The 9,641-nt window shown below is 41.6% G+C and overlaps 2 protein-coding genes across 3 annotated transcripts; both read right to left on the reverse strand.

The window, feature by feature from the left end:
- Positions 1 to 248: 248 nt before the first annotated feature.
- LOC110537804 (hepatitis A virus cellular receptor 2 homolog) lies at positions 249 to 3,979 on the reverse strand. Its single transcript, XM_021624197.2, has 5 exons — positions 3,904 to 3,979; positions 2,855 to 3,190; positions 2,614 to 2,664; positions 710 to 786; positions 249 to 568 (listed from the first exon to the last, which is right to left on the reverse strand). Exons 1-5 carry the CDS (start codon positions 3,962 to 3,964, stop codon positions 380 to 382), a joined length of 714 nt encoding a protein of 237 aa, XP_021479872.1. The 5' UTR covers positions 3,965 to 3,979; the 3' UTR covers positions 249 to 379.
- Positions 3,980 to 4,402: 423 nt separating this feature from the next.
- On the reverse strand, positions 4,403 to 7,724 carry LOC110537806 (T-cell immunoglobulin and mucin domain-containing protein 4). 2 transcript variants are annotated; one of them, XM_021624202.2, is made up of 7 exons: positions 7,610 to 7,724; positions 7,009 to 7,350; positions 6,393 to 6,467; positions 6,207 to 6,274; positions 6,014 to 6,107; positions 5,825 to 5,861; positions 4,403 to 5,072 (listed from the first exon to the last, which is right to left on the reverse strand). In XM_021624202.2, exons 1-7 carry the CDS (start codon positions 7,656 to 7,658, stop codon positions 4,901 to 4,903), a joined length of 837 nt encoding a protein of 278 aa, XP_021479877.2. In that variant the 5' UTR covers positions 7,659 to 7,724; the 3' UTR covers positions 4,403 to 4,900. The 2 variants fall into 2 exon arrangements, with proteins under 2 accessions (XP_021479877.2, XP_036793732.1); XM_036937837.1 differs by lacking the exon at positions 4,403 to 5,072 and adding an exon at positions 5,109 to 5,469.
- Between the last annotated feature and the right edge of the window lie 1,917 nt (positions 7,725 to 9,641).

The raw sequence follows: 9,641 nt of genomic DNA on the forward strand, positions 1-9,641 counted from the left end.
TCATCACACGCTGATCATAGACAGGTTTAACTGTAACCTAGTGCAGTACATCCCTGTACACATAAGTATACCAGACATGTAAAACATATTGCACACAAAACATAAACATTTACCAAGACAATTATTGCTGTTTTGTGTTCAATATGTTTGCATGTCTGTTACGCTTACCACGTGTTTGCTTACCAGCCTGCCTTTAGAGCTCTTCTGTGCATCCCTCACGAGAAGAAAATAAATAGTTCAAATCAACATAAAGTAAAATCCACGTTTATTAGTCATATGCACAGGAGGATACATTACAGCGTACTGTACACGGTTCAATGAAACGCTTACTCTTACTTAGTTAGCGGCAATGCACTTTTTCATGGGCAAACATTTCACATCACAGCAAGATGTCTGAATAAGTGATCATGGGCACACTGGGCTTTTCTACAGAGGATGTGAGTTTGTGGTACATACGTTTGAACCCCAGTATGACCAATGCCCCCACTATGAGTAGGAGTAGACTGAGGGAGAGAGAGAGCACCGGGATGTTGATCTGGAGAGAGAGGCTGGGGAAAGGGTCATCCACCTGGTTCCAGAGCACAGAGAGAGAAGCGAGCGGTGTTAAACACATGGGGGGGCTTATTTTGTCTCTCATAGTCTTCCATTAACGCTGTGTAAAGGGTGATTGATTATTTGTCGGTGGTGTTACGGTAAACAGTTTACTCACCAGTGTTACAGAATGCAAAACACTGGTGTTCTGTCTTGGAATGGCTATGTGTGACGACTCAACAGCTTTCCAGTGGTCTACAAAGGGAGAAACGACACACAATGGAGATGATGATGATGATGATGATGGCACAAGAAAGTCATCTCTTCCCCGTCCCTTCTCAGGAAATCATGACATTTTATCACCCCTGAGACATCATCAACCATTGCTGCTTGATGCTCTTGAAATGAGAGCTGTCATTTCAACGCTAGTTTGTGGTTTCCTATGAGGTCTGCTGCACTTGCACTGAGCAACACAATGGGATTCACGATCACACTGCATAGCCAAACAGCACACCCTGTTTCATCAAGGTTATGTTTGAGATGAGGCTCTTTCAGTGATCAATCAGCCCTAGAAAAGGAGTTAGACTTGTGGTCTGAGACTACTCTCTCTGAGAAGGGGTCTCCTCGTAGTCATTTTGAAAGTGAATGTTTGTGTAAGGCACAATGGTTAGCACATGTTACTCCCTTTGATGAATAACCACATCCTGGAACTGTGGGAGGCAAAGTAGTTTAATAATTTACGTTGTACCACTGATGTGTGACTGAGGGGTAAATGTTTAAGTCGGCAGTTTTCTTTCCCATCGCTCCTTCTTCTTCTTTGGAATGTTATCGCAGACTACACCTGCTTCCTCTGTGTTTCCCCTTTCCTCTCCGTTTGTGCTGTGCAGTTGACAACCACAGTGATAAAAGGCTATAAAGTCCACCTTCCTAACATGCAACACATCGGGATCCCTCTGTTGAGAAGGAATAGTATCAAGGTGTCTCTCCTCCTGCTACCGTTACTTCTTCAACATCCCTCCTTTCTTCCACTCTTCTCACCGCCTCTGGATAGGAGACTTGCTGGACAGCCCTTATTATTGCCACCTCTGTCTCCTTCAGCCTAACAGGGTTCTTCAGGAATTCGCGTGCATGTTCCCCGCCACAATTGCAAGCGTTTAGGCTCAGCTGGCATTAAAATACTCCTCCCGTCTGCATATACACTTGACACATGGCCGAGTCATTTACATTCATCACACATGCATGTGTTTGGGTACGAAGGCTCTCGCAGGTAATCTCGCATGACCCAAATACATGTGAGAAGGAAGAGACTCTTCATCAAAAAAACAATAGAATGGATGGAGTGGTCTTCCTCACTCCATCCAACATGTGGGTCAGCGGGTGTGCACCAACCAGTTGATCCAATTCGTCACATATATCCTTTGCGTTTACTTCTAGCCCCACCCCAGAGATAACACCCTTGATAGGTGCCCTGCTTCGAGGTTCCACACACGACACATTCCAATCGGACATCTTCTTGAGTTGCGAAGCACGCTCCTTCTGTTCCATAGAAACGCCCAAAAAAACTACGAAATAAGCCCACTTCTTGTTATTCTTATTGACGCCACCTCATCCAACACATCCACGATTTTAACTTCAACCGGATCTCTCAGGGAACAACATGGGATCCAAAACCCTTATTCCAACCAAAAAAAGACTCCAAACCTGGTTTTGATTCACTAGATTCCACTGCCAACTTTAATTCTCTTATTTCCTTTTGCATTCTCCGCTGTGATCCAGGTCTTCTTACTCTCCTCTCCACGCCATCTGATTCAAACAGAACATCTGCCTCCGCCATTTTCCCGTCCTCCCCGTCTTTAAATGACTCTTTCTCTTTCCTCTTCCCCATCTCGTAAGGATTTCTCAACTTCAACTAACCACACATGAGTCATCATCATTACCACCGTCATTATCAACACAGAAGTAATATTCATTTTAATATCATCTCTGGTAAGGAATATGCATCACACACACACACACACACACACACACACCTGGATCACATTAGGTTTTATTATTATTATTTTTTTTTTACAATATACTCACCTGTGGCAGGGTTAGCTTCTGTGGTTGTTGACATAATGGTTACTGGAGCAGCTAAAAAAAAAAATCATAATAATTTATAACAGACGTATTAGGAGAGTCAATTGCATTTTAGGTCTAAAGCTCTGAGTTCACAATGTAAGTCTGCTGTACAAAGCAAATGAAAGCTAGAAAGTCCATCGATCCCCATTTTTGCCCAAACATTTTAAATAGGGACATAGAATAATATTTTGCCACAAATTACCTTTCATGACCCTCAAGTTTTGGATGACTTTTTTGTCGTTGAAAATGCCGTCTATGTCCACTCTGCAACAGTACGGCCCGCTGTCCGTCTGCTTGACGTCGAGAATTACAAGGTCCATTTCTCCCGCGAGGACATCACCTGTCATCCTGTATCTGTCCGAAACCTTGGAGATGACCCCATGTTCGTCTGTCTGCACGAGAATGTTATTGCACCAGAACGTGCCACATTCTCGGCCCCAACACACACCGCTCAAACCCAAACGGCCCACTGAATATTGACAGGACAATGTCGCAGTAGCACCTTCCATCACCTTGAACGCCGACACCGAACACCTGGCTGTTGAGTGGGGGGAAAGAAACACAGGTTTGACAAGGCTATTTCCTTGTTCCGGAGTTCCATACACACGTTGTCAACATCCTGAGGTCGACTACGAAACTCTCTCAATAGTCGCCTGACGTTATGGTCAAAAGGCTATATTTTGTAGCTTGCTAGGTAGGCCCCTCAACTCGGTTGCTATAATTAAAGTAAAAGTAGGGTAGTCTTCTAAATAGTATATAAAGTGCATTCGGAAAAGTATTCAGACCCCTTGACTTTTCCCACATTTTGTCACGTTACAGCCTCATTCTAAAATGGATTAAACAAAACGTGGGGAAAGGTCAAGGGGTCTGAGTACTTTCCCGAAGGCACTGTGGGTTAGGCCTATGTTGGTGGGAATACAAGCTAATACACAGCAATGCTAAAGAACTCGGAGCTAACATCTTAACACAGCCTAATTGTACAAAAACGTCCATGTCTCGTTGAATAGTTAGGCCTAGTCAATGTAGCTACAGACAGCAAACACCATCACTTCCAACCTACATTTCTAGAACAAAGCAATTGGAGAGCTTGTCACTATTTAGAGGTGAACAAAGGCACAAAGAGTGAGCTGTCCTTTCTGTGGTGTTTGAGTCCATTTATGGGGACATTCAATTTAAACTACATCAACGTTCCCAATCCCTCAATAGCCTAACCTCCAATTATTTGTAGTGTTTTAGATTAAATGTCCTTGCCTGAGACTGTTAGGAGGACAAGGATCCAACGCAGGAAAGATGGTCCAGAACCAGCAGCCATTCTGTATGTCCAGTATGTAGGAGTGGAGGGTGCACACAACACTGCGTTGTGCTGGGCGCGGGCAGGACGGCTCAGAGACAGGGCATCTGAATGGGCAACTGTGTTCTCGGTGCCACTGCCTGTGACATCTCCAGGTTGGACAGCCAGAGTCACTTTGACCCTTCTGTCAAACTCCTCCCATTGTTGATGGGATTTCCATCTGCATTTTCCAGCATTAAAAAAAAAACTGCATTGATGAGTTAGGAGGCTCATCTCTCACGGTACACAGTGTACATATCTGCACACAGGGATGGACTTTTTAAAAGCTATCCCCTAGCCTGAGGCTAGTAATAGCTTGGCTGGCCAGTGCCCAAAATCCTTAAATTGATTTTGTTAGGGCTTTTAGTGGTTTATTACAATGTATAAGTGGAACAACAGTGCTTACCTATCAATAATAAGACATGTTTGAGTTTCAAGTTAGAGTTTTTATTCATTATCATGCAACAGGTTGGGTTTGGATAAGGCAGTACAGTGCAAAGTTGGGTGGAGACAATGTGTGAAGAAAGCTGTGGTTATGTTTGACCTTTCACTTAGCTGCCTTGCCTGGTTCCTGTTGCAGATGGGTGAAGCTAAATGTCATGGTTAGAGGAGATGGAGGGGGCAGAAAAGGCCCCTTCAGAGAAAAATAATTGCCTATGAGCCATTCTTTGTACCTTTTATTACATACAAAAAATACAGTCATCGTAATTGAAACTTACACTGTTAGTGCTGAATACACATAGATAGCCATACTAGCGAGCCTTTCCTTTCAAACAAACATTTAAAATATACAAATCAAGTAAAGTTTTACTCATTTATCACCAAAAAGCATCTGATTTTATAGTAGCTTGTCTTGTCCGGTTGAATCATTAGCCTATAAGTTCAGACTCAGCCCTGTAAACACAGAGCTACCGCGTGTTAACAGCGTGACTGTGGTGATGTGTCCATGCTTTGTCGGGGGCACTCCTCATAGTCGTCTCTCTCATTGTCATCTATTTGATAGACGTTCTCCACCGCCATCTCTCGAGTATGCACACCCAAGCTGGACTCTGAGTTGCTGTACAGGACTGAGCTGCCAGAGTGCTCTGGTCTGATAAAGGAAAGAACAGTAAATACACAGCCAAGGGAGACATGCATGCTTTTATTGACTGCATTATATCGCTTAGTTCCACTCTAGTGATTTCACCAATCCAGATTAATTAATGCTGAGGAAAGTGTTGGAGTTTTAGTGTACAAGCTGACATAGCAAATAAAGTTTGTATTGATTTAAGATACTTATTTTGCTCTGCATTGTGACTATGGAGCATTTCCCCCAAAATATTTTACCTTTATTTAACTAGACAAGTCAGTTAAGAACTTAAGAACAAATTCTTATTTACAATGACGGCCTACCCCGGCAAAAGCCTAAACCGGATGATGCTGGGCCAATTGTGCGCCGCACTATGGGACTCCCAATCACGGCCGGTAGTGACACATCCTGGAGAATACTGTATGTATAATGTTTATTAGATTCTAAAAGCAATGACCTACTGGCCAGTTAGGTCCTCTCAAGTCATATTTCTTAACGACACAGACAAGAGTAGCAATGGCTCACAAGATGTTCACATGAGTGTTCAGAAGAAGCCAGGTTGTTTCACTTCCTCAGAGTGTTGTGTTCTTGGGTCTCATTAGTCAAAGTTTCAGTATTACCTCAGGTCAGTTGCCATAATGTTTTTTGCTAATTAGGCAGACATGTCTCATGGAGGAACATTGCACTTTGACTCAGTTATTCTATTGGCATATTGTGGTATTTCATCTACTCTTGTCAGTTGGAAGAAATACAGTCATGATTAGCATACTTACATTTGGACTACCGTAGCAATTGTTTTCCATCGCTTTCCTGTAATTACGTTAACAAAGACTGTGTTAAAGTATTCAGAAAAACTTAAATAGCAAACTATTGCTTCTTGTAACACTGTCAACACCATTAGGGATATATTCACGAGAATTAGTACTTATTATGCAGGCTAATGTAGAGATGTGTGTACTTACTCAAGACGACAAGTACAGACACAATCACCACCCCTGTCAGAACCAGTAGAATGGACACCAGGATCACAGGCAGCTTATGACCTGTCATCTGCTCCTGTTAACATCACAGATTAAAACGACATCTCAGTACAGTACCAGATCACACAGTGGGATTTCTTATTTGCCAGAATTTGCAGTGTGGAACTATGCATACCAAAATTGATTCGCTGTAAAGTGGCGTGGATGTGTCTGAATACTCTGTGGAATTTGTGGTCACATGACCTACACAGTGAGGAATGTACAGGTTGTATTTTCAGATGTAAGAATAATGCTGCACTAAAAACGATATAAAAGTATGATTTTGATGGACTGATGTTATTCTGTGCGCTGTGTTCCATACAGTGTGTGTGGTTGTCCATCGTCTGTTGAGTTATGATCACATTAGCCGGTGTCTGAGATGTTGTCGGGACAGGTGCTGAAATCAGAAAGCAATAAAATACTAACTGCTCAGCTTGAGAAGTATAGATGCTAAGAAATCATATATATATGTCAAGGCTGTGGGTAACTGGTGAAAGGAGACAGGCGCAAGAGAGCTGAGATGTGTGGACAAGGTATTTAATACAAGATAACACCAGTATAAACACAATACTGTGGTGCGGGAAAAATACCGGTACCAGGAAATAAACGGGCGTAACAACAAAACCCGGTAACAAAATACCAGCCGTCAGATACAGCCTGAACAATAAAACAAACACGCACACAAACATGGGGGAAACCAGAGGGTTAAATAATGAACATGTAATGGGGGAATTGAAACCAGGTGTGTAAAAAACAAAGACAAAGCAAATAAAAAGTGGATCGGTGATGGCTAGAAGGCCGGTGACGTCGAACGCTGCTCGAACAAGGAGAGGGACCGACTCCGGCGGAAGTCGTGACAATACCACTCATTAGAATGACAATGATCACCTGTAAAGCATCGAGTTACTGTATATCATAGAATGTTGTGCATTTCTTACCTTTCTCAATTTTCAAGTTGACATGATATTTCTCATCATTCCACAATCCGTAAACATGCACACGACAGCCGTATCGTCCAGAGTCTTTTACAGTGACATTGAGGATTGTGAGAGAGACATCCCCTGTCTTCAGCACCCCGAATAAATGATATCTAACCGAAGATCTCCATGTCACTTTAGTGCCATCAGATGAGATGATTTCCTTGTTACAACCAGAGTTCGGTATGGTTCCTCTCCCCCAGCATATGGCTGATACACCTTGCTTTATGGTGTTATATTTACATGGCAGAGTGACATTCTGGCCCTCAATACCAATGACTTTTGGGTCAATGCATTCACTGACTGGAAAAGAGGGAGGGAGAGGAGGACAGAGATACTTTCAATTGTAAATTATGAATTGACTTATTATCAAGTAAATAACCAGCCTAAAAATCTAATCAAATCAAACTTTGTCACTTGCGCCGAATACAACAAGTGTAGACCTCACAATAACATAACAATATTGTGTTACTTTGAATTATTTTGTACTTTAGTTTATTTGGTAAATATTTTCTTAAACCTTCTTGAACAAAAAGAGATGGGACCATCGTGCATCACTTACCTGAAAGTAGACAGAGGAGAAACCAGCCTAAAACACAGGGAGTCTCCATGATAGGGTCATATCACTTCACCCTTCGCCATTCAAACACCAACTGCATATATACACAGTCATCTGAACAGTCATAGTCATATATGCACAGTCATCTCTCTCTCTTTGATAAAGTCGAACCTCCTGAGCACATGACTTCATCTTGACATCTGCTTTCAGATGTTTCCGTTGCACTCAGAGAGGCAGAAATGGTCATTGTGGTTATTTTTTTTGTAGGTTTCAATTTCCAAATTATATAACACACGGAACTGCACAGGATTTTAGAAAGTTCACAAAGTTCTCAATTGAAAAGAAATTCAAACCAAAACCATTTGTTCATGTCAATTCTGGCGGGAGGTTGTATTTCATGTTATGTAGTGTACTGTAGAATCAAGACTCTAGGGAACAAACGTTCTCTTCAGTGGTATTTATTCTTATTTTAATTTACACCTTATCACAAGAAACTAGATAGCACACACTGAGTATACAAAACCTTAAAAACACCTGCTCTTTCCATGACATATACTGACCAGGGGAATCCAGGTGAAAGCTATGATCCTTTATTGATGTCACGTGTTAAATTCACATCAATCAGTGTAGATGAAGGGGAGAAGACAGGTTAAAGGAGGATTTTTAAGCCTTGAGAAAATCGAGACATGGATTGTGTATGTGTCCCATTTAGAGGGTGAATGGGCAAGACAAAAAGCTCAGTATTAGTAACCTTATGAGTGGTCCTATATTAGCTACGTCACAACGTGTTGAAGAGCTGAGTATGCCTATGCTAGAGGGGATCCAGATGTTTCTGTGATGGCCAGTGGTTGTTCTGTCACGTTTGGACAATAGTTGGGATGACAGTTGGGAAGACAGGTGCTAAAGGAGTTTTTATTTTATTTAAACAACAACATACATTTCTGTTTAAAAACACAACACTGCTGGGGCAGTTGTGACAAAAGGTGCTAGAAATGAAAGCATAGATTTTATGGGATATTTTTTTGTTTAGAAACATATAGCCTAACACATTGAAGGAAACCTCAACCTATAAGGAGAAACACAAGGTTACGTTAAAGACAGTGACAGACAAAAGATGTGTTTGTGATGGGCAGTAGTTGTGCTGGTGCAGTTGGGATGACAGTTGGGATGACAGTTGCTACAGGAGTAAAAACAACAATATTGATTTCTCTTTTAAAACACATAAGGTGATATTACAGACGGTTTCAAAATTATAGCTTCGTTTTTTTATAGACTTGTTGTTTCTGGAAAAAGTGCACATTTTGCATAGTAGCGATGGTCCTTGTTGCCACAGAATAATCATTCTTGATTCATGCGTCAATGAAACAGAAGCCACAAATGGGGAGGAAAATCAATACAGCTACATATCGGTATGTCATTTTCGATGCTATATTGTGCCTTATCATTTTCACAATATTGCAACATTGTTTTGTGCTAGTTGGCTGCACCTGCACGAAAACTCCAGTATGTTTCCTTCATAGCGTGTTCATCACTTTTATTTCCATGACTGATCAAAACTTGTTTTCTCATGGCTGGCTCTCTCTTGTCCCTCTGCAGCAGACTTTACAGTGCATACGAAAAGTATTCAGACCCCTTCACTTTTTTCCATATTCTTTTACGTTACATCAATCTACACACAAAACACCATAAAGACAAAGCGAAAACAGGTTGAGACATTTTTTTAAATGTATTAAAAGTAAAAAACAGAATTACCTAATTTACATAATTATTCAGACCCTTTGCTATGAGACTCGAAATTGAGCTCAGGTGCATCCTGTTTCCATTGATCATCCTTGATGTTTCTACATTGATTGGAGTCCACCTGTGGTATATTCAATTGATTGGACATGATTTGGAAAGGCACACACCTGTCTATATAAGGTCCCACAGTTGTCAGTGCATGTCAGAGCAAAAACCAAGCATGAGGTCAAAGGAATTGTCCGTAGAGCTCCGAGACAGGATTGTGTCGAGGCACAGATCTGGGGAAGGGTACCAA

Source organism: Oncorhynchus mykiss, chromosome 12 (genome assembly GCF_013265735.2).
Source record: "Oncorhynchus mykiss isolate Arlee chromosome 12, USDA_OmykA_1.1, whole genome shotgun sequence".
In the NCBI taxonomy this organism is placed as follows: Eukaryota; Metazoa; Chordata; class Actinopteri; order Salmoniformes; family Salmonidae; genus Oncorhynchus; species Oncorhynchus mykiss.

Bases quoted from the DNA above. Each gene is read 5' to 3' on its own strand.
- LOC110537804 (XM_021624197.2), bottom strand. From the start codon at position 3,964: ATGGCTGCTGGTTCTGGACCATCTTTCCTGCGTTGGATCCTTGTCCTC. The intron at 2,665-2,854 runs GTAATTTGTGGC...TTTTTTTTTTAG, and splicing joins AAACTTGAGGGTCATGAAAG to CTGCTCCAGTAACCATTATG. The intron at 787-2,613 runs GTGAGTATATTG...CTCCCTTTGTAG, and splicing joins AGAAGCTAACCCTGCCACAG to ACCACTGGAAAGCTGTTGAG.
- LOC110537806 (XM_021624202.2), bottom strand. From the start codon at position 7,658: ATGGAGACTCCCTGTGTTTTAGGCTGGTTTCTCCTCTGTCTACTTTCA. The intron at 6,275-6,392 runs GTATGGAACACA...CTCACTGTGTAG, and splicing joins GATGGACAACCACACACACT to GTCATGTGACCACAAATTCC. The intron at 5,073-5,824 runs GTAAGTATGCTA...TTCCTTTATCAG, and splicing joins ATTGCTACGGTAGTCCAAAT to ACCAGAGCACTCTGGCAGCT.